The sequence below is a fragment of the Cinclus cinclus genome, chromosome 1, assembly GCF_963662255.1.
Source record: "Cinclus cinclus chromosome 1, bCinCin1.1, whole genome shotgun sequence".
NCBI lineage: Eukaryota > Metazoa > Chordata > Aves > Passeriformes > Cinclidae > Cinclus > Cinclus cinclus.
The window spans coordinates 101,637,418-101,661,070 of NC_085046.1; the positions used below are offsets into that span (position 1 = coordinate 101,637,418).

General features: G+C 36.6%; 1 protein-coding gene across 1 annotated transcript in view; it reads right to left on the bottom strand.

Annotated features, from left to right (window-relative positions):
• The window catches only part of PTPRM (protein tyrosine phosphatase receptor type M), a 434,879-nt gene that overhangs the window by 186,365 nt on the left and 224,861 nt on the right, over window positions 1–23,653 (bottom strand). The window contains exons 8-11 of the mRNA XM_062500964.1: window positions 22,042–22,350; window positions 18,791–18,900; window positions 16,305–16,506; window positions 13,710–13,812 (exon numbers count right to left, since the gene is read on the bottom strand). Of these exons, the coding sequence (XP_062356948.1) occupies window positions 13,710–13,812; window positions 16,305–16,506; window positions 18,791–18,900; window positions 22,042–22,350 (724 nt within the window). The remainder of the gene's footprint in view (window positions 1–13,709; window positions 13,813–16,304; window positions 16,507–18,790; window positions 18,901–22,041; window positions 22,351–23,653) is intronic.

The window sequence follows — 23,653 nt, forward strand, 5'->3', positions numbered from 1 at the left end:
TGAAAAAATCCTTTAGTTATAGATGTTTGGGATAATAAAAGAACAACTAGAACATTAGACTCAAGCTGAGTGCTCCCTAAAAGGCCACCTGTTATTAATCTTCACATCAGGCATAGAATTTCAAGTAAATTAGGTCAAGATGAAAGACTTTTGCTGCTGATTTTTTTTTTTACTTAACTAATTTAAAGATTTCTCTGAGTATTTTTTTCTTTGATGTCACTGTAATTTAGTAATTAAAAATTTGTAACAAGCACAAGGACACAGCAATTGTAATGAAAGGTTAGGTATCATATATAGTATGCAAAATAAACACCTTATACGGTGGCAAGAACTAGCAGTTTATTCTAGAATTCTTCATTTGAGTCAGATTGCCAGTTTCTCAGACCAAACTGTAAGCAGGTGCGGTTATATCATTTTAGAAAACCTCTTTTTGGGTTTGCTTGTTCTTCAAAAAATACCAGCACTGGAATAAAAGTTATTCTAAGACTTCTTAAAACATACATTTTTATTCATCTATTTGATTTACACGACTGTGAAGCCAGACGCATTACTGAAGATTTAACAGAATGTGACCAGACTGCAAACAAGCACAACTGTAAGCCAAAGTTTGTCCAAATCAAATGAAATGACCTTGAAATCCTATGCTTAGCAGCGAATTGTAAGAACTAAGAAATCTTATCTATTACTGCAGGCTAAAATGTGCCATTAGATCATCAAGTAAGATTCTTGTTGTCTGATGAACTGTGTTTTCTATTAACATTGTTTTCTATTTCAACAAATTTTGCTGAAACTATGGCAGTATATTTTGGTACCAAGCCAGAAAACAGACTTTCAATGAATTTACATTTATGATGTTTGGAACAATCCAAAGACCATTTCAAAGCTTCTTAATCAGCTTTATGTTCTTTGCTTAATTTCTTTTCAAGAAGAACACAGAAAAATGGTAAATTCCTAAGTACAAGATAAAAGTATCTTGGTACAGCAAGCAAAGTGCTTTTATAAGCCAGTATTACACCATTTAACTCCTCAGTTTTCAGGTTGCCAAGGCCAATTTACAGAACAACAGGAAAACATGGAAAACGGAGTAAAGTCTTGTCACAGTTTAAAAGAAATTAAAGAAAGCTAAACTGTCTAAAATAATTTAGTCTAAAAAAGAAACAAAGTTAGAGGGGATCTGCAGGAAACAGTCAAAATGGAAAGCCATGTCAGGGCTGACTCTTCCTTTCTTTTCAACCTGCCACAGAGAAAGAAAATGCTGATGCACAATGGTACTGAGGTACAGATCAATGAGGAAGACACAAAAGACAATTCCAGGAGTCTGAACACATGCAAACCAACAGGCAACGATCTGCAGGATCACACAGTCCATCTTACCAGAATCAGAAGTATCACTTCTGCAAGTGTGTGCCTAATTCTCTGATACTCAAAGACAGCTCACTGCTGCTTGAAAATTGCTTATGACTGGAATGTAAAGATTCATTACAACACACCTTCAGCTCCAAAAAAGTTTCTGGCACCCATCAGATTCCACCTGGTTCCATCCTGCTATGTGAGGCAGGGAGCAAAAAAGAAACAGACTAGGTATTTTTCTTATTACAGAATAGGATGCCAGGCTGTTACCCTGTCTTCACAAATTGTGTAGAAAATAGATCTAGCAAGGTCTGAATGACCAGTTTACTTGGATTCTCAAGAAAACAGGAAGGCCAATTCCCACCTAACAGAGACAATTGTAGTTCTTTAAGTCTAAATGGGATGAGTATGTTATGTCACTTACACTAAATAATTCTGAGATTCAAGCATCTATTAATAAATAAATAAATAAATACTAAAACATGTTGTTTTCATTCTACAGTCTTCAGAGTAGCTGGATATGATACAATAACATACTGGAATTAAAGGAAATGGAGTAACACCAAAATAAAGCAGCAGTCTTCATGCAAGAACCTGCCTGAGTAATATCTACTTTTAAAGAAATCCAGGGCCACTTTCAAACAAGAGATTTCTTCCTCAATAGCCATGAAGAAGATCAATAGCTACACAAAGTTAAATTAGAAGAGTAGTGAAAAAAATACATTGAGAAATTACATGATATCCTTAAGGAACAGGAATATTCCCTCATATCTAAATTCATACATAAATGATAAAGATACACTATTTCTCAGTCTCTTGTATCCAACTCCCAATTTATGCATATTATATGTAATGCTACCTCCTAGAGTAGTGGTTTTCATTCTGTTCTCCACAAATTTGTAGAAAATTCCGTTTGCAGAAGGTAAGAAAAACATGCAGCTTCTGGATTTCAAATCACAACAGTAAGACCAGCATGTAGGCTGAAATATCTTCAGGGGTTTATAAATTTAAAAAATAATTATATTAAGAGAAACTGATTATAAAGATTACAATTGATATTCTAGTTCAATGCTTTGTAGTAAACAATAGACTACTGCAATGCTGTTACTATGCCCGGGAGAGTGTCCATGAGATGTGGGACAGTCTGCAAATACACTAATGTTCGTGGGCATGACTATGGCCAGTTACACAGCTTTTATTTATGAATGTGAATTAATGTGCACATGCAAGTTGATCAAGGAACCTGAATATTACACAGAAATTAAGAAGCGGGATTTAGAGCAGGAGATCAGATAATGGATTAATAACACGGTTAATACTAAATATATCCTACATCTTCTACAAAGCTGTGCCCTGGAATTTAACTATGGAATTGAGCTGGGGAATTAAGATAATAGAAGTATTAAAATGAGCAGTTTATAAGTAGATGGAGAAGGCTTATTTTTTCCTTGTATTCAAGGATGCTCTGCAATGTGCTGGTTTGTGTACAGCACAGGAAGAAAAATATTTGCTGAGGCAGCTGACTAAATACACAAGCCAATTGCAACAGGTTTTTTGACTCAAAGCTTGGAAACTGTTTACTGCTCATTAAAGCACTCACAGCGGATATGAAGTTTTTGATCTATTCAGTGAGGGGATTCAACGCAGAACATGGAGAGACTAGCTCCAACAGATCCACTCTGGTCGTTTAAGATGTGGTCTCATTTGTCCATCTTCTCCTGCCAGATGCTTTGTTTTCATGGGAAAATTGGTGGGAAGCAGTCGATGCCTATGCTTCAGCTGCAACTGCAGAAGCCAGTGTTATCACTTAAGTACCCAAGGCACAGGCACATTTTCTCCTGCTGGCTCTGCTCTAGGACAGCAAGACCACAGCAAAAATAACCACAACAGAATTCTTGCCTCTCAATGCTATTGTCTCCTGCCACAACTTAAATGCAGTGGGTTTCGGTCCAGCAATTTGGAAACTGAGATTACTGTGTTCATTTTCATTCTTTCTTCCCTACAAAAAAGCTCTGCAGGGCACTTTAATCAGCTGTGCAAAACGATGCAGGCAGACACAGCAAACAAGTCAGTTTTTGTGGCGTCGTCTCCAGTTTACAGGACTTCTGTGGATAAATACAAGGCTGACCTTCTATTCTGTCAGTGAAGGTATAGCTCTTCCTCCTCCCTGCACTGGGAATGACTCTGGTAGGATTAGGTGGCATAGAAACCTTGGCAGCATGACATTGTACAGCTCTTCCCACAGGAAATCTGGCTGTAGATAAAAGATTCAGCACAGTTCAGGATTAGCACAACTGTTAAACACAGATGAGATTTTGGCCTTGTGCTTCTACTACCCTACGAGGCTGATCTTGAAAACAGCTTCAACTCTAGATGTGAGAATGCAGATAATTCATCTGTCCTCATCTGATTTCCCCATGGTACTTTCTCCCTAAATTCAACATTTTTATAATGCCTTACACATCTATCCTACCGTTCTCTGAGGCTGTTTTAGGCTAAGGCTTTTACACTTCCCCTGACTAAAGAGCTGCTGCTTTCAGTTGTAGAGCCCAGTAAGTGACTCTAATGTTTCTTTGTGTCATTTAATGTAATCCAGTTGAGCAGATTAGCTTTTACTTAGCAATGCTTTAGAGTAATGATGCTTGTTGTAAATGCCAGAAATTTCCTTTCCTACTTAAATGAACAGTATAACAGAAAGTTTACATGTTAATATTCAGCAAAATGAATACTCCTTCAGCATCAAGTGTGGGGAATGACAGTGTTTGACTTGAAGTGCATCTATAGCTTTTCTTCATCTTTCCATGTAGCACTCCTCTTTACTCTTTTGTTTCCTTTAACATTACTTAGTATCAAATAAAAGCATTTATTTGATTGCTTGCAATGCATGATCAAAATGCTTTAGTACAAATGGTTCAATGGTTTAGAATGGCTCAATCAAAAATTTATACTGAGAGTTAGGAATTGCCCCAAATTACTTTGTTCTGGAAGCCACAGTCCTCCTGCTGTACATTTAAGTATTAGCAACAGAATTTATTTCTAATGCAGTCATTTAGTGTGTGCTAGTGAATAAAGGGCTTATACAAACTTACTCAAAATGCACAATACTTAAGAAAAAATCCTAAGGTCAAAAGCAGTATGGAAATGCACCATTGTCAAAGAAGCTTTAGAAAAGCCAATTAAAGTGGTACTGATTGCTACGGTGTTACAACCTAAATTATTAGAAAAATCCCATTGACTTTTTGCTCCTTGTCACTTGGACAACTCTGATTCCTGGGAGAATCTTGACAAAAGTTTATGCTCTTTTGGGGGTTGTAATGTACAGAACACTGAAAAACATACTTTTGGCTGTGTGACCATAGTGCTTTGTGACATTAACAGCACCACCTTCCTTACCTGTTCCAATTCACCACTGCCTAGAAAATTTATATTCGAGCTGTTTATATATGTGCTCTCTGAACTAAGATTGCTCTCCTTCCCCTCTGAAGTATATTCCCCTGATTCATTTTTAGAAAATAACCCTTTGGTTATTGGGCCTTAACTGGCTGGCTAAAAAAAAAAGTTGAGCTCTCCTGGTTCCTCCATATGTAACACAGGTTTTCCGTGACTATTTATGCCAAAAGACTCCACTGTTGGAAGTGCCAGTACATTGGTATTTCTTGGTAGATCAGAACAAGGCTTAAGAGCTCACACGAGGTCCTGCCAGTGTCTTGTACAATGGTGTTCATAGCTTGTCACCTCTGCTGGAAAGCCCACCCGCTGAGTAGTCTACTTGCCTATTTCACAGCCATGCTGTGTTTTGATGATTCCCAGTCATACTGTAAGCCATCCACACACACTTCCTTCTCCTCTGTTATTTCCAAAAATGAGTTTCTATCTTACAACATTCATCCTTCTTATTAGGTCATAAAAGGCAAACTTTGCATCTCATTCTGAAGGCTATTCAGTATTTTCTGTGCAACGTTCCAATCCAATGCTGCAGGCAGGATTACTGTCAAATGGATTAAAATGCGTTATATTTATATTGTAGATCTATAAACAAAACAGGCATTGAGTCGCCTCTCAGTTGATAATTTGGTATGTCACTATACAGCACAGTGAACGTGTATAATCTCTGTTTCAGCACTCTTAGGAATAACTTAAAAATACATATTTAATTTCTTTATGAAAGAAAAGGAACTGAATCTTGAGAATCACAAAAACCAGAAAGTATATGGCATAGCTAGAGAACAGAAATACTGATGTGCAGCATTGCCAAGGCTTCAGCACTAACAGGAACCAAGCTGACATCCCCACATTCAACAACCACTAGGGGAAACATAGCTGGCCCACATCCTCCCCCTTCAATCCTTCCACATCACACAGTAAAATGAAAACAAATCCCTGTCACACTTCAGTAAACATAGAGCAACAGCACCTCTTCCTTACATTTTCAAGGAGTGCTCCAGTTGTTCTGCATTTGAACTTGGGAATTTAAACTGAGTACTCCTTCAAAAATCATGCAACACAGTAATTTCCAGTGATGTTTGAAATTCCTTCACTGTGGTCCCTACATTAAACACCTCCTCCTCTCAAGGCAAGCACCCAGAAGGACATTTGAGCCCCCTACACACCCAGTGGGAGAAAGGCATCTCTACAACTCCAGATGGCTACTCTGACATGAAGGTAGGATTGTACCTCTCATACTGTTCCTATGGGATAATCAATGCCCCTAATCGAGGAACCTCCTGAACTCAGACAGAAGTAGATGCTTACATTTAAAGACCTAAAATACACTTTATTTGGGATTTTTACTATATAGGTCTACATCTGCTTAAAATACATGCGTCTGAGCTCTCTCAGGACAGATGTGACATTCATACCAGCTTTTTCCAAAATAATCTAACAACTCTACCAGGTTTGCAGAAACCAGAGGCTGGAGTTAAATATTGTTTTCAACCTGAGAGTCATTCACCACACTGCTCCCACACCCCAACTATCTGTAAGCATTACTGTGGTCTCCTGCTGAGTCTGGCCTAGCATGAAAACACAAATACAAGAAAAATCAGAGAGATAGGAGAGTGTACATGATAAAATCTGTCAAATCAAACGGAGACTCTTCTTTATTCTGTCCATTATTTCTCTTTATATTTAAATACAATCTAAATTGTAACACACCAGAAGTCCCATGAGAAAAGAACATGGACTTCAGGTCTCTTGTTAGCCTGAGAGGAGCTTCAGTAACATTTTACTTCTAGTTAGAGGTTTCTGATGCTTTATTGGAAACATATGATACTTGAGAACAGGTTGGTGGCTCAGACTTGCTAACACCGAGCTGCTTAAAATCCATCTAAGCTATTTATGCAACACTGTCCTCCCTGTTAAATTGCTGGAAAAATCCCCAGCAGGGCTGTGACACTGGCCAGCTACCATTCTCCCCAAAATTCCCAGACATGAGTCAGGGCCTATTCCCAAATGGTAATCTGTTTAGGGGTCCTAGTGCCTGGAAGCTCTGCAGTATGAATATGGAATGGCTTCAGCCATTTGGCCTCAGCACAAGAGAAAGGTACTGGACATACAAATTTCACTGGTAAATATACACACCTAAAGTCTGAGCTCAAGTATATTAATCTGAGCACTGAGTAGCACCCCTCTTAAAGGGATCATGAAAAAATGACCCTGTTATGTTCCTTGAATACTCAGAGCTTGAGCTCTTTATTTTAGTAACTAGATATAAAAAAACACGTTTTATCAATTCTGACTTAAGTTGGCAATCCAGAGCCAGCAAAAGAGGTGTGAGTTGCACGAGTTAATGATTCACTGGTTGAATTGTTTCTGTATTTCAGCCTTCATGAGGGAGACTGGAAAAACCCAGTGCTTCAAAGGATCTTAACAAAAAATCTGTCTAAACGAACAGGACTACCACCCTTTCAGAATGAGAGGTAAGCAATATATAGAAGACTATCATAAGGAATTTTGCAAAGATATGGTCTCCACTGCAACATACTTAAGGCCAGGATGTAGAAAGAAGGTTAAAAAAAAAGGCAGAGCCTTGTAACAGTGCAGTAAATTTTTGAGTTGTTAATTATAACCAAAATCTGTGAGAAAGTATTAGTGAGTTACGAAACTTAATCTCTTCAGAGATATGGAATAATCTATTGTCCCTTTTATTCTTGATTTCTCTAGCTTGCGTTACTTATTATGGATTAATTTCTATTAATTTCCAAATGACAGGTGTCATTATGTGCTGAGTTCTCAGTGAGACAAATTAGTACTTGAAGAAATCAAGGATCAATACTCATTTTACCCAAGGTCTATGTGAGAAGTCACAGTAAAAGAACCATGGAAATTTCTAAACAAGCTAACAGGATATGTGAAGCTGCACCATGGATATCCAGGCAAGAGGTACCATAAATTCTAGTTCGAGTCACAGTAAAAAAATCCAAGGACAAGTTCTACTGCATAACAAAAAAGAATTACAGCATTTTTATAGCATAAGCAATTACTGCACTGTTCCCTCAATGAAACAGAAATTGACCCTTCTGTTGTAAATAATTATACCTGTTGCTATAAAGAAATGACAATTATGGACATTAATAAAACCCAGTCCCTTCTCTACCACAGACAATCCTCACACAATTTTACTGGCTGCCTTAGAGGTTGTAAAACTATGGTTTGGAAAGAGCTGACCCTAGAGCACACAATTCAGGCCTTTATGTTTACAGACCCTTAAGCAATAGAAAGGATGCTCGTAGCAATCAAATTAAAGAGTCCCCTTCACACTCTTTAGATAATGAAGTCTCACAGTAATTTGAAAGTTTGTATTTTGAACATGGCATTCCAGAATATTAGCTAGTAATGCTACTTAAACATACATAGTTACATTATTTCAACATGCCCATTTCTTTGTCATAAATACACCTAATATCCAGCCTGTTTTATCTGTGACCACTTGAAAGGCTGGAGTTTCCTTTTCATTTTATTGGGAAGCTTTCCAAATTCTGCTGATTACTGTACAGTTCTAATACTTCTCTCCTCAGCTGTGTCTACATAGGATTTTCTTCTTTCTCATTACTGCGCTACCATGTAATGCCACTGGGAATAGAAGGAAATTACACAAACATGCTAGCATTACATAATGTGCAAGGCAGGAACTGTGAGAGGACATAGCTAAAAATGCAGATATTGCAATGTCTTTATTGGCATGTGCCGTTGCCATGTTTTTTGCTCACACAGAACACTAACGTCTCCTCCTGTGCCAATCAGTGTTCTCCCATTTCAAAACTCATTTGCTCACATATCCTGAATGTATAATTATACTCATGATGTCTGCCTTCATAATTCATGCACAGTAACTAATTCTGAGTTCTTACTGTGCAACACAGAAACTCAGACAGAGATATCAGGAACTTTAAGAAGTGGATTGCAACCCTGCCTGTCGCTACAACATACTCACAAGAGCAATAAAAGTGTCTCATGGCCTTTTCACGTAATGGAAAGTATCCTGAAACTTTTGTATTCAGAATGTTTGAAACCCTGCTGTTTCCAGTGATATCTGCATGTGTTTCCAAACAGCCTTCCTGGCTTACTAGTTTGTTTTTGTTTTTGTTTTTTTTTTAAATTTCTTGATTGCCAGTAAAACAATTAAATCTGCTGATCTGACCAAATAAGTGATTTTTGTCAATATAGTACATTTCAAGAATAAAGGCAGGCAGGTTTTCTGGAAGGCTGTCGAACTGGAGAATCCTGAAAAAGCTCTCTGAGGCTTCAGATGATCCCATTTCTTCATATGGAAGTGGATGGACAGTGCTCCATAACCTAACTTATGTGGCACAAGAGTGCCAATGCCTGCTGCCAGCCTATGAGGAAGGGAGTGGACACAGCGACAGAGCAGAGACCATGGCCAGACATGCAGAAGGCTGATCCTCACAGCACCAGGCATGCTGAAGGGAAGAGATGAGACCCTAACACATCTCCCCCTGCCCTGCAATGTGTGTGGCAGGCATGGGGAGGCAAATGTGACCTCTGCTTCACATGTAGCATGAGGTGGTTCCACAGGAAACCGCTGCATTACGTATGAGTCTGTGTGTTTTGAGGTGACCCCTCAGATTAACTTGGTCCATCCCTTGACTTTCAGTGGGTAGGAATTAGATGTCCTCTGTCATTCATTTAAAAATTATTACACTCTGTGTTCTGTTGAAATACAGAATTTAAATACTCCTTGAACTTGGGCTGACAAAGGTTTCTTTACAACATTTCAATTTCCTGTGAATCATTCTGCTCCTATGCCAGGATCCACGTGCAGATAACCTTCATTCCAGTTGTGACAATGAACCAAGTATTTACATGATGCGTTTAAAGGTCTGGATAAGACAATACAACATGTACATTTCTGTGAAATTTAGGCAATCTCATGTGTCCCTCTAATGAGGTAGTAGAAAGGAGTGCTTATTGCTTTAGATAACATGCAGTTCAACATTTCTACTGTAATTTCCAGTTGTACTGCAAAGTATTTATCTTATAATGTCCTTTTGAAGTATAATAATGCTACTTTTTCAAGGCAGATAGATTAAAAATATGTTTCAAAATTAAGCACTTCAAGTAAAGAGATGTTTGCTTTATTATCCCAGCAGAGTTCTTATGCACATGGAAGAAGTTGGGCACACAGGTGATAAAGGGCATGCCTGGAGAGTACACAGATTGCCTTCACTCTACAATGCTTAGCTTCCAATTCATGTAATTCCAAGTTCATTTGCTTTCTGCTGCACATTTTCTTTAAGATCCTTCTAAATTATACTACTTGGCAACTGCTGCAATTCCCTCCCTCTCTTCCTGTCTGGGCTTTGCAGCCCCAGATGCTGCTGGACTGATCCCACATACTCAGAGCACTAAGAGCAGGAAGTACTTTGGCATCCCAAATGCCAAGTATTGCATCCACAGGGATTTGCTAGCTGACACATTTGGTCATCCGGTTCTTTCATTTCAGACTGGTATAGGAAAGTACCAAATGTCTGTGGTGTCTGTAAAACTAGAAAGGTTGGCTGAATGGGCCATTAACTGGCCCGAAGAGTTTGATGGAGCAAATCCAGCTGAGCCAAACTCTGTAATAATGTAGTATGAAAAGCAGATCATGAGGCAGAGAAGAGCCTAGATGGTCTTGGCTTCTTTCTTACAGATTTTGCTCCTTTCTCGAGTCTGCTCCTTACAAAGACTATCACCAGGTAGTTCCAGCGTTATCTGAGCCAAAATCTTTGGGATGTTTACTATTAAATCTTTTTGAGGATGTGGCACAGAATAGCAGAAGAGGGTGGTATGGGGATAACAATTTGCTCATAATGTAAACAGATTAAAGAAGTGGAAACATGACCTTTATCATGGCAAGACTGAATAGAAATAGGTGCAACAAAGAAAACTTCATTCTCCTGCTGAACCTAAAACCTTGCAAGACAATTTTTTTCACAGGAGGTCACAACAACCTTTTACAATGCAATGTGACAAACAACCTAAAGTTCTTTCTGACACAGATTAATGTATAAATAGCACTAAATGCATGCAGTAACTGAGCATTACAGTTCTCATTCCTGTGTATGAGCTAGATCTTTGCAATAAATTAGCATTCCTTGGTTGAGTATATGGCACTGACCAATTTATACATTTGCAGAAAATTTGGCCCTAGAGTCTTCTAAACTTTAGGCTAACTTGGCCAGGAGAAGTAAAATGTACAAACGGTATTGCCTTGGAAGAGTGAGTCCCCCCTCAACAGATGTTGAAGAGCCCTCACAGAAAAAATATTTATATTTGTATGCTTTTTATGTGAATTATTCAAAACTTTACTGACTCTTAAATTCAAATTTCTGAAAAAAAGAGAATATCTGCAATAAGACATACATTACACAATTTCCACAAAGGAATAATCTTAAATTAAACATTTTGATTCATTTAAGCCTTGCAAATTACAATAATTCTAAAAGTCAAAATAGCTTAGCCAGCTGTTAAACAAGGGCATACATTCATCATTACTGAACGTATTACTGCTTTAAACATATACAATTCCAAAATAATCTCCTTGAAACAAAGACAGAAACAGCCATAAAACATGCTGGACCTGAAATGGAGACAAAGCAAGCAGTATTTGTTGTATTAAAAATCTGACAAAATACATTTCAATCATGTCCAGTCTTATGAATTCTAAAACAACCTGAAATGCCATTTGGCCTTCCTGATTATTGTGTACTTCATCATTGTAAACAGAGCTTTTTGAACATTTCTATAAAGTCTGGTTTTTTGAATTATCATTTAAGCAATCAGCATTGCACCTTCTCTCCTTTGATGTTGTGCTGGTTGTGTGCAGATTCTAAGTGGCATAAAATATCAGGATTTTTCTTATTTTAAAAGAGAAAAAAAACTTAATCACAGGAAAAAAAGCTGGACTTCAGAATGACCTCAGGAATCATCCTCGTTGACATGAATGGCAGAATTTGTGTTCTCCTTTTCCATCTCAGGAACTGAAGAATTTTATGTGTCATGGTTCGATGTGCTGATCAATAAAACAACAACAGTCATTTACACTGCAAGTTTAGTGCAGTTTCAGATATCTGCATTAACCAAGCCAGTAGCTGTAGCAGAATCAATAGACAAGGCATCTTGCCTAGTGGTGTGGATAAATGAAGTATGACTAAACTTTTAACACCCAATGAATACAGATTAAGATGATAAAATCCATATGCAGAATGTGTTTTGCAAGCAGTGTGCTTGGGAGTGGAATGTACTATAAAATGTTAGAAGTATTAAGAAATTCTTACTTTCATTTTCACTCTGCTTCACTCAGCATTTACACTCTAAGTCTGCAGTCAGCTTTCATTCTAAGACCTGTTGCAAAGGACCTTGGTAAATTTGCTGCTGTGTGTTCATCTGTCAGTTCTGTAGCTCCATGTCACTTTAAATCTCTCTTCCTATTTCCTTAACCATTCATCCACTTATTTGGCACACTTTCATCTCCTAACGAGCTCCTTTCTATTGTCAGTGAAGTTTCTGATATGTCACTACTGCTACAGGAGCCAATCATCTTTAGTTCATGATGTAGATAGAAAGAATGAAACCTTTTTTTTTATTAATAACCTAGTATGTTCATTTTTAAACAATCACTCCAACTTGTATCATTTTCATCCAGTGCTTGAATTCAGAAGGACTACACTAGAACTTTGTGACATAAAGTCAGACAAGTATCAGATAATTCTGTTTCTAATCTAATCTGCAAGATCAGCTTCATTAAATGGAATCTAATATTTGCTGCTTTTTTTTCTTGGGTGGTTCAGACTTCTGTGATGTGCTACATTTTCTTTTTAAAAAGGTGTCTGAATGAACGACTGGATAGCATTTCCAAAATGCAGACCCATGTACATAAAACATATGCAACTAGTAGTAAAAACTCCTAATTATAAGAATTGTATTAATATTCTGAAGAAACCCAAAGAACATTTGTTTTCATTCATGCATATATGAGCATACCAGAACTGTATTTCCCAGATGAACAGAAATTATCAAAAAAGTTCAGTATCAGGATGAAAATATATGATAGTCACTCAGTATAGATGAGAACTCTTTCTACAATAATAAAATAATTAAGGAGGATACACAATTACGCAAAAGGAAAAACAACCTATAGGTGTGAAAAATCTTTCTCATCTTTGTTTTCGTTTATTCAGAGTACTGAGCTCATTACTGGTTCTCGTTTGAAATAATCTAACCATTTCTCAGTCTTCCTCACTGAAAATCAGGTATCCTTTATTCTAATCATGAAGATCTTACACAGTACCATGTATCTGGCAGGGAAATAAACCTCTAAAAACTGGAGATTCATTAATGGATCCTTTATAGCACTGAAGAATCCAAGATACTGGTTTTAAAGGTTGCTTTTTAAAATTATTATTTCTGTCTGCTATTGTGGTCAAATATAGGAAATACTTTATGAATGTTACATTACATACTGTTTAAATTGGCTAACTTACTGAGAGTTAAATCTGTGAAGTAAACAAGAAGACTGAATATTAAAGACAGTAGCTCAGCATAAAAAATGTGATATGCCCTTGAACTTATAACACTGCAGTAAGTAATTACCTTAAAGAAGCCACCCAGACAACAGAACTATGGCTTTGTTCCTTATCTTCAAAGAACAAGCCAGTTGCATCTGGATCAAATCCTTTAAACAATACGTGAACACTCAACATCAAAGCACTTTCGTTTTCCTCAGTTATTTAATTTAATTAGAGCTAATACAGACATGAGTTTAGACACTGATTGCTGTGTAGAAAATTCTCAGAAAATATGTTCAAGAAATCAATTAATTTGGTTTTTAATTTCATAAATAATTTCCCCCCCAGTACCTGACAGGAGCGCCTCTGCTCTGTGCAGGTTTCAGCAAGACTGTCACTGTGCTGTCAGTTTGATTCAAAGGTGTTTCCAGTTCATACGGCGGCATAGATGGTGCTAGAATAAGAAAAGAAAAGAGGCAAATAGAATCATTATTCTTGTATTTCTTCTTTCAAGAACTGTATCTTTATTTGAATATGCAATTTTAAAGGTTTCTTCAAATACAAAGACCATAAAACAAGTCTAAGATGCTTTCTGTTACAATGGAAGTATGAGACGACCGTTAAGTAACTTCAGGAAAAAGAAAATCCAACAAATCCCAAATAAAGAAATACCAGGTCACTCCCAATTTCAAGACAGGAAACAGTTACCAGTGGGAGTAAGTTTGCAGAAACTATTGAGAATCCATCACTTGGAAATGAAAAGTTATCTTAAGAACAACATCTGTAAATATGCACTCTGAAGTGACTATTGTTTTTGAAACTGAGCCCAGCTTTCTCAGTATGATAGCTGTATCAGGATGAACTCTCATAATTTGTTTTTCCTGGAATTTTAACTAGTGCTATAACTGTCCTTTGTCTATTGCCCAACAAGACAAGAGTTTATCTTAATCTGAAGCCCCACTCAGAGCTTTTGTAAACTGTGTCTTCATTAAAGAATTACAGTTGTGATTAAACCAAATGATGCCTCCGTTACTGCCTTTTACTGTTGCTACTTTCTTCACTGCTGTCATCTACTTACATTTTTATCATTACATTGGAGGGAAGGCTACTCAGTTAATTGGTTATTTGACACACTGCACATCCTTATTGTTCACTTGTTAATGGTGATGCACAATTAACAGATTTAAAGGCTAGAGAAGAATAAAGTGGTCATTGCAATGGTCTCTTCTGACTGCAGGAATAATGAAGGGCAATTAACTTCCCTAAACTAATTCCTGCGTGAAAGGGAAAACACATTTGGTGGGGAAGACCTTTTCCTTAGATGATTCTTCCAAAGATTCATTTAGTTCTTCTCAACTCATTCAGTTTCATCTTACTAGATACTTTGTGTGTGCTATACCAATAGAGTGTTTTATGCTGCACATACAGCAAAAAATTAATCAGAGATTTGTTTTAAGTACCTATGGACAAGGCATAAACACTTCTTCTTAGTACAGTAACTAAGAGGAAGCAATGAGAGCGTGGGGTGCAGACAAGACAGTTTGCAGAACCTCAGCACATGGAGATTTGGGAGGTTTGCCTCACCCTCAAGCACTCCTGCAATGCCTATTCCCACTAGGGAATTTTTGTTGATGACATTCCATTCTAGAAAACAACAATTTAAGATCCGTTATTATTCTCAAATATCCAGATTCTCATCCATACTCAGTAGTCTCTATTCCTCATTCTAATAAGGGGTGGTTTCATCATCCTAACTCATACAAAATTTCTCTGTGTCAGAAACTGATTTTTGACAGAGAAAATTGCTGCTCAGTATAGGAAAGGGGATGGAAAATAAACTCCATCTTTACTGATCAGTGTTAACTATGTTTCATGTTCCATACAGAGTTAATTGTCTAACTTGAAAATGAACAACATTTTTGTTTCTCTACAAACAGATGCGTTGGCAATAACTTCCACCTTGCATTAACTGTCCTTTCCTATAAGAAAGGAGAAATCATTCAATTTCTGATAAATACTTGTCAGTTTTTTCATTCCAGTGAGGCCAGAAAATGAGGAATGAGGAGAAGTACACAGAATGAGAGTAAAAGAAAAATAAGATTTTGTACCCAAATGCTTTCTGGAAAGCCCAGCTGACCAAAAATAGGTAAGGCAATTTTCGATAAATATTATCAAGGGGCCAGTTTATTATTGAACTGCCAGTTTAATTCTGAAGCAGTCTGTAGAGAAGTGAAGAATTAAGGGATTTCAACTGCAACTTTGCAAAACATTTTGTCATGAATTACATAAGCATTTTGGAGGATGCAGTAATAGTCCATCCCCTCAATGAAGTGTCCCTGCCTCAAGGGAGGGCTTGAAATATTGGTCAGGGATCTGCAGAAATGACAGTCATGCTGCTGTTATCTGAAACCCTAGTCCTGATGTTCTTGTCTAATAGTTTCATATCCACTTCAGCCCCCATGCCTGTTAGAACACAGGCAGCCTGGCAGCTAACTACAGCTTCTAAGTGAGCTCTAGATGTACAGCATCTCTGCTCTACTCTCGATTGTTCATGGCTCATTAAAGAGATTTTCCAGCGCTGTTACTGCTCAAATTTAGAATCATGTCAAGGCTGACTAAGCTCTGAATGAAACCCTCATCTTCAGGTCCAAAAAAAACCCTATGCTAAATGTTGCAACTGCAGCTGGCACTGGCTGCAAACACATAATTCGCAGGGGTTTCTTGAGTGATATGCTACAGTTGTGAATAGGAATTTCAAAATACTAGCTAATATTTAAGCACTTGGAATAAGCACTTCAGATATGGTAATGTATGTCACCTTGACATCTTGGGGGATGAACATGTTCCCTTTTTCAATTTGCTGCTTATTAAATTCTGAAGAAGTAAACAACAAAAAAAATTACCCAACTTATTATCATAAGGAAATAGTATTCTTTGATCAAGTACCTGATATTTTAGTCGTGAACTGATTTGTTATTGGAGGTCCGAAGCCTTTAGCTGTGCTGGCTCTGATGGTAAAAGAGTAGGTGGTGCCAGGATACAGTCCAAAAAAGAGATAGTGTGTTTCATTTCCTAGCTTTGAGACTCGTCCACTTTGATTGGATAAATCTATTTCTGGGTCAAAGGAACTAACTGCTTTGTAGGTGATCTGCAAAAGAATAAGAAAGTTATATACTGCCCTGAGCAGATGGACAGAGATTGCATCTTTATCCAGTAAACCCTTGTGATGTATGCGCTGTCAGACATTTTATGATAAGCTATCTTACTCTCTTATACTCTTCAAATCCTGAATCCCACGAAGGAGCACAGGAACTGAGTTGTAACTCGTGTGAGTTATTACTTTTATAGATAGAGAGACTTAGAGGCAGCTAGATTACAACTCTAAAGGATGGGTTCAAGCTTACATTAATTCCTTCAAGATGCTGGCTTTGACAGTGTCATATTTTGAATTCATCTTAATGTTGGTTTCGATCAGCTCCAGTAACAAAACCAAAACAAACAGGTAAAAACTGAGAACTGACCAAGAGGGGGTGCAGCCCCCAGTTCCAGCTGTTTACTATTAATTACACTTTTCCCTGAATAAGGTTATCTGTAAAAGATTATAAGGGCAGCTTAAGGCAATTTTTTCAGAAATTGGGTAAAGCTTCTATTTTAGACTGAAGCTTAGCTATTACAATTGCTAATTCGGATTTTTTTCAGGTTATTATATTGCACCTAGGTCAGATTCTCATTTGGAGGGGAGAAAAGATAAATGTTAAGTAATATATGCAGAGTGTATATTGTATCTTCAGTTCCTTCCTTGATTCAAAAAGTATTTTTAGTTTTCATTAGAAATGTAAGTTCACAGTAAAACTTGATCCAGACTTTTTCTATTAATTACTGATTTCTATGCGCTGTAATGAGACTTTAAAAATATGAAAGCCAGTTAAAAATATGAAAGCCATTAAAAATTAGAAAAGTAGAAATTATTCACTCCTCCTTTTCGCTTTTAAAGTTTCATTTTCATGTGAATAACTCTAAACCCCTTATTATATAAAGTGATAATTGACATTCTTTTTGCTATTCTTATTCAATATCATTTTAATTAAGAGGACCCATAATACAGTACATCGACACATCCAAGTGTCAATGTTACACACCTTAAACACTTGCAATTTCCTAAAACCTCTGACCTAATGAAAATTGATTTTCGTATGAGCCATCTAATATAACATCAATGAAATGCTGAAAATTAGCAATAAAAACTTTCATGCTATTCAGTTAAACACTGACCTTATTACAGGAGATATAGGCATATCCTCTGCAAATCCTCATCCATAAACTGAACTCAACTAACCCTTCTAATTCTAACAGATGACAGAAGCTTAAACCACCAACTGTCTGAACTTTTATTGGTAAAGAAATTAAAGTAACACATTGCTCACATGAATCTCCCTATCTCAATACAGCTGATGGAGTTATGTGTGTGTATGCATTTAAGGATGAACTGCCCAGACCCAGTGGGTGAGCTCCTCAGAAATGGAATTAGACATGCAGGTATGTTCCTAAGTAGAAACGTGTGTTTCTATGTACATAAAATATTTCTATCCACCACCATGCGTTTCTAGGTACATAAATCCAGCAACAGTAACAACATTAACACTTAACCAAAACATTCTGATTCCTGAACACAGGCAATTGTTGTGGTAGCTGAAAAGTTGTTAGTTTTATAAAAGATCAATTCATACTTTTTCATAACATCTTATCCTCTTACAATAAAATAGTTTTCAAAACAGTATCAATAGGTTACCATTCAATTTGACTTTTTTTTTACACTGTATCTCATTTAGGTGGGTTTTTTTAAACAAAGCATTTCAATACCAATTTTGTAGTTGGGTCAGGTAAGAAGCTTAACAGTGATTACTGTCTGACAGCTTAATCTGCGCAGTCTTTTGTCAATTTTTTTCTAAGAGGTATTCAGGCAGAGCTTCCACATGAGAAAAACCAGCAATTTTTAGACATCTAACAACATACAATTTTGTTGAATTTGCATTTCTAAAAAGTTAGATTTTTAAAATTATGCCTGCTTGTTTCTATTACAATAGGCTTCCTATAATGATGCCTATCTAAATGTGACATTGACTGTAACCACTGTCTTATGTCTCTTATTTTTTAAAGAATTTGCTAAGATTTGTCTGCCAAACTTTCAAATATTTGATCTAGAGTACTAGACAGAACGTTATATTATGGTTATAGATATAGCATGTTTCATAAAGTTGGTAACTCAAGGACATGCTGGGGAACTCACTCCTACATTATATTTAAATTAAAATGGCTACTGTTTTTAAAAGGAAGTTAATTTTACATAAACTGCAAAACCACATTATTTTTTTAATAAGTACGCACTCTGGAAAATCAAAACCAGACATAAAATGTGGCAAATTTCTAGATACCTCGTATAAAGTAATCACACCATATGTCTGCGCTGGCTCTCTCCACTGAAGAAAAATCTTCTTTTCAAAGGTACTCCCTTGAATGGATTCAAGTGGCACAGCACTCGGGACTAACAGATTAAAAAATAAAAAAAAGAAGACGTTCTAAGAAAAATCTCAGAAGGACATGCTCTGCTTAAATATTTGTACTGCTGAGGCATAAAAACCATCCCACTATAATTTCCCCAAAGACTGAAGCAAAGGCCAGGGTAGCTCAGGAGAAGATCTATTTAACAAGACAGTGCCATTATGCGTCGCCTTCAGTGTAAGGATGAATTAGTGAGCATCACACATTTCCTATAAACCGTTACCGATAATTAAAAAAGGACAAATCAGCTTTTAATAAGGAACTAGGTGATATCTCAAATAGGAATTTTTGCAAGTAAAATCTGCTTGTAATACCTTCTTATCAACAGTGTTACTTCCCAAAGTGGAAAACATATTAAACATTCATATATGAAAAGCACTGAAAGAACAAGGTATAGTTTCAGAAGACAGAACCAAAGAAGTTATCTTGGAAAGATGAGCCACATATTGCATTGAACAGCCACACTCACTGACAGTAGGCCCGAAAACCTACAACAGGATGGACTTAAGAAAAGTGTGAAACAAAGTAAAAAATCTGACATTGTTAATTTTTCTTAAATTCTCTTAATGTGGGAGAAAGACCTGTGAATAGTCAGGGATGTCAGAGGTTCTCATGAAAGATATGAAAACTGCTCTCGGGTATCTACTTGTGTTTCCCATTTGTTCTGCAACCACTGCCTTATCCCCAAGACAATGCAATTTTCAGAAGAGACATGTAAGCAGCACATGAACTTGCATCTGTGATTCTATTTTGTAACAACACTGGCAAAGTAATGTGAAAAAAAATCCTGAAAAATGCACACAGGACTGTTGTGAAGTAATGGCCATTATGGCATTAGCACTTTTACACAGACGCCATGTGAAAATCCAACAGGAAGATACACACAGCATTTTCTACTTGCCACAGAAAGAAGGTGGAAGCCACTTGCTGCAGTGGTTGAAATAACTTCTCAGAGAAGTTATTTCTCCCTTCCTGAGACTTACTCAAACTATTTTGATTTACTCAAAAATCTGTAAGCAAGACATTTGTGACTCCTTCCTGTTGGCACTTCTGGTACGAAGCTTCTCTACATTTGTGCTACAGCACTTCCTACTTTTCCATGCTGTTGGTGTGGGAGTTTATGAGGTTTAAGGCTTTTTTATCACCTTTCTATAGCTCTCCAGAGAGCTCCTTGCACTACCAAGTGGAAGCTCCAAGGACACAGCTTCTGAACAGGCTTACCACTCCTGTGAGCACCAGTAGAGCGCTTTAGGTTGCTTTAGGGCAACCTTAATTCTGGGCACTAAACCTTGTTTTCCAGTAGGGGAGAACTGGCAAAACTCATTTGGAATAATGAGATTAATAGTTTATGTGAAAAGGAAGAGGAATTAAACATAGTGTTAATAATCTGTAAGTAGAGTAAACCATTGTGGCAACCTCTCAAAGTATCTGAAGGTCACGAACTCTGAGCAGTTATGCCATGCAGGGGGAGATCAAACACTGGCAGGGGTCACCCAGATATGAACTCAAACTCAACTGTACACGGCCTTCAGCAGTCTGTTATCACTTGATCGTCTGTGAGCAAAAGGTTGGACTAAATGAGCTCTGGAAGTCCCTTGCAACCAACAAGATTGTGTGATTTGAAAAATTTATGGTGATTATTTAGATCCACATACTCTGTTGTTTTACATTCAGACTTACATGCCTCATGGAAATGTGTACAGTAGGCTAAAAAGTTGTAATTTCTTTCAGACACTGACACTGGTTTTTAATAGGTCCTGAAATAACATTAAGTTCCAGAGGGACAGGAACAAGAAATTTTGGATAGAACACATAAACATCCCAGATAACAATAAGCTCTTTAGCACTGTCATCCTACAACTGGACCAAATTAAATTTAGAGCATGACAGCACAATTAATTCCAATTTAATTTTTTTTTTGTTAGCTATGCTTTGCTGAATATGTTGCATTAGTAACTATATATTCCTAAATTGTTTAATTTATTCCCTCATATATTTTGATTAGAAATGAGTACTACATAAAACCAATACAGCGTGTATTAATTAATTTAATAGGCTTAAATGACAGACTTCAAGTATTTATTATAAAAGGAGCTCATAATTGCTGAAGTTTTTACTAGAAATATTTCCATAATGTTTTAAGAAAATCTATCATTGATCTGGATGAATATAAAAATCTATTCCTGTTCAGATTTCAATGATAAAAATGGAAGGAGGACAGATCTGTTATATAAAGCAATGTCAAGTCATTTGACAAGGTTCCTTTGAACTGTATGAATTTAAAAGAACCAAAACCAAGGTCTAAAAAAATAAAGTACACTTGTAAGGGGCTATATATCAGCACAGAGTATTCTGGAAAGGGAAAACTGATTCCTGGTGCATGACCAATTCAACAAGGAAGTCACATTTTGGTATTGTAGCTAAGATAGCTTTAGTAAACTCTCTGCATATGTAATCAAAATAATATCACAGAAAACTTGGGAGGATGGTATAACCTTTTCATGCAATATTATTAGAGCATTGCAGAGACACATTGCCCAATTCTGTTGTCTCTTTGCCCTAAAAAAGGCATTAGCTAATTACATTAATTATTATTTATTTTATTTATTACTAGTCAAAATAGAGTAAATTTTAGAAAAAAGAGATCTGAAAACCCCATGTGAGTTGAAAATTATTAAAAGGGAGGGAATATCTGTCTATTTCAATGCCTGTATATGGAATATAGTGTCTGAATTAGCAACTAACAATGTCCAGTGGTTAGAAAGCCAGTGACAGAGAAACTGAAACCTGCAAATCAAGAACAAATATTTAGTGCAGAGCACATCACTCTGGAGGAGCTTCCATGAAGATATTGCTGACAATCACCTGAAATTTCTTCAAACTGATACTTTAGAGAGGCAGAACATAGTTCAAGCAGAAGTTACAAATTTATTCATGAAATGATTAAAGTATTGTGGGATGTAACAGGTTATGTGAAAGATTACTCTAATAATGGAGCTTTATTAAAATTGGTGAGGTTGGTGGAAAATTTGTTACAGATGTTAGTGAAAGTAGAACATGCACTTATGCAGAAAATTTATACTATCAGGTCATGCACCATCCCCGTGTAAGTACAAAAACTCACCATCTTCATCAGTTTGCACTACAAGTTCTTGGCTTTCTTTCCGTCCTTCGGGATTCATCAATACTAATTTGATGCTGACATTTGTGTATGGTGATAGGTTGGTAATTGTGTGCTGGGGATGTGAACTTTCTGTATCCCAGCTGACTTCCTCTCTCACTTGCTCCTGTCCTCCAGCCTGGTAGCGGTAATGGACTGTGAGGTTGTAGCGATGGCAACGCGTGACGTTATATCCAAATGGCTCCCAGCAAATAGTGATCTGTCTGGATTTGATCTCCACAACCTCCAGTCTTCGTGGCCCACGCATCGGATCTGCAAAATTACCAACATAATTCTGGTGTGATTACTCATTCATATTTTAACAGTGACGTGAGAAATAATTGTGCAGTTCTACAAGTGTGACAAATAAGCAGAAGCAGAAATGCATTGTGCTTTAGAGAATCACAGTATAATAGAAGTATAGTCTCTGAAAAAGTGGGGGGAAATGGAGAAAAGAGTGAGAAGTGTCTGCTGAAAAATGAAGAGCAAACAAAACACTAAAAAGTTCTTATGATTCAACTCAAATTGCATGATACTGCTGAAATGACACTTCTTAAACTGTCGCTTGCAAAAAGTAAACATGTCCAATTTATTTTGCACAAGTTGTAGGTATTAACACTTTTAGAGCAAAAAAACTGCACAAAAAAAGTATCTAAAAAGAAGATGTCATTTCAGAGTAAACTTGCAAATATATGAAGATTTTCTTGCAGGACTCTTTATACAAAGGCCACATGATTCTTCAGGTATTTCTTATTAATTTGTTTTTAAGTTAGATTAAATGCAATTACTCAATCTCTATTTGTTCAGGACATTAAGTTAATATTCCAGTTTCTTTAAAATAGACCATAGGGTTTTTTTTCCACAAAAACATTAGCTGTCAATAGTGCAAATACCTCCATTTGTTATAGTGGTTTAGCAAAAATACAAAATAAACAAGATGCTCTCCTGCATCTGCTTTTCTAGAGATCTCCCAGTTGAAAAGGAGCCATCAATCAAAATGACCAAAATCTATACACAAGCACCAAAGATTGTGGTTGATAAACTTTAGTTTTCTTCAATCCTACTGGTCACAGCAACTGAGACAGAAAAGTGAGTTAAATTTTCCACCATATTACAGCAGACCCACTGAGCTGACACCCCCTACATTTTCAAAACACTGTCATTAACAAAGCTATTATACATATTTAGCAATAATCTGGTTTTTTTTTAATTTATGAGTCCTCAAAAAGATTAAAGACAATGTCAGGGTTTATCCACTGCTTCACTAGTTAAACACTTAGAAGACTTTTAATGAGTTAGAAGACTCTTATTCGTAAACAAATTAATATGCATCTTCCTCCTTTTATGTTTATTAATCAACATGTCTTCACTAGGAATGTTCTAAACAATTTACACAGGATTTCATCTCTTTACTTTTTAACATAATCCCTGCATGCTTGAAATATTTGTTCAAAGATGTTATTCATCTTAACTCCTTGAAGAAAAGGTGTTAAGAAATTGCTTGCTCTAACATCTACAAAGCAGGGTATTTTTCCCTTTTTAAATCATCCAGCTGCTCTTTACATTTTTTAAAATT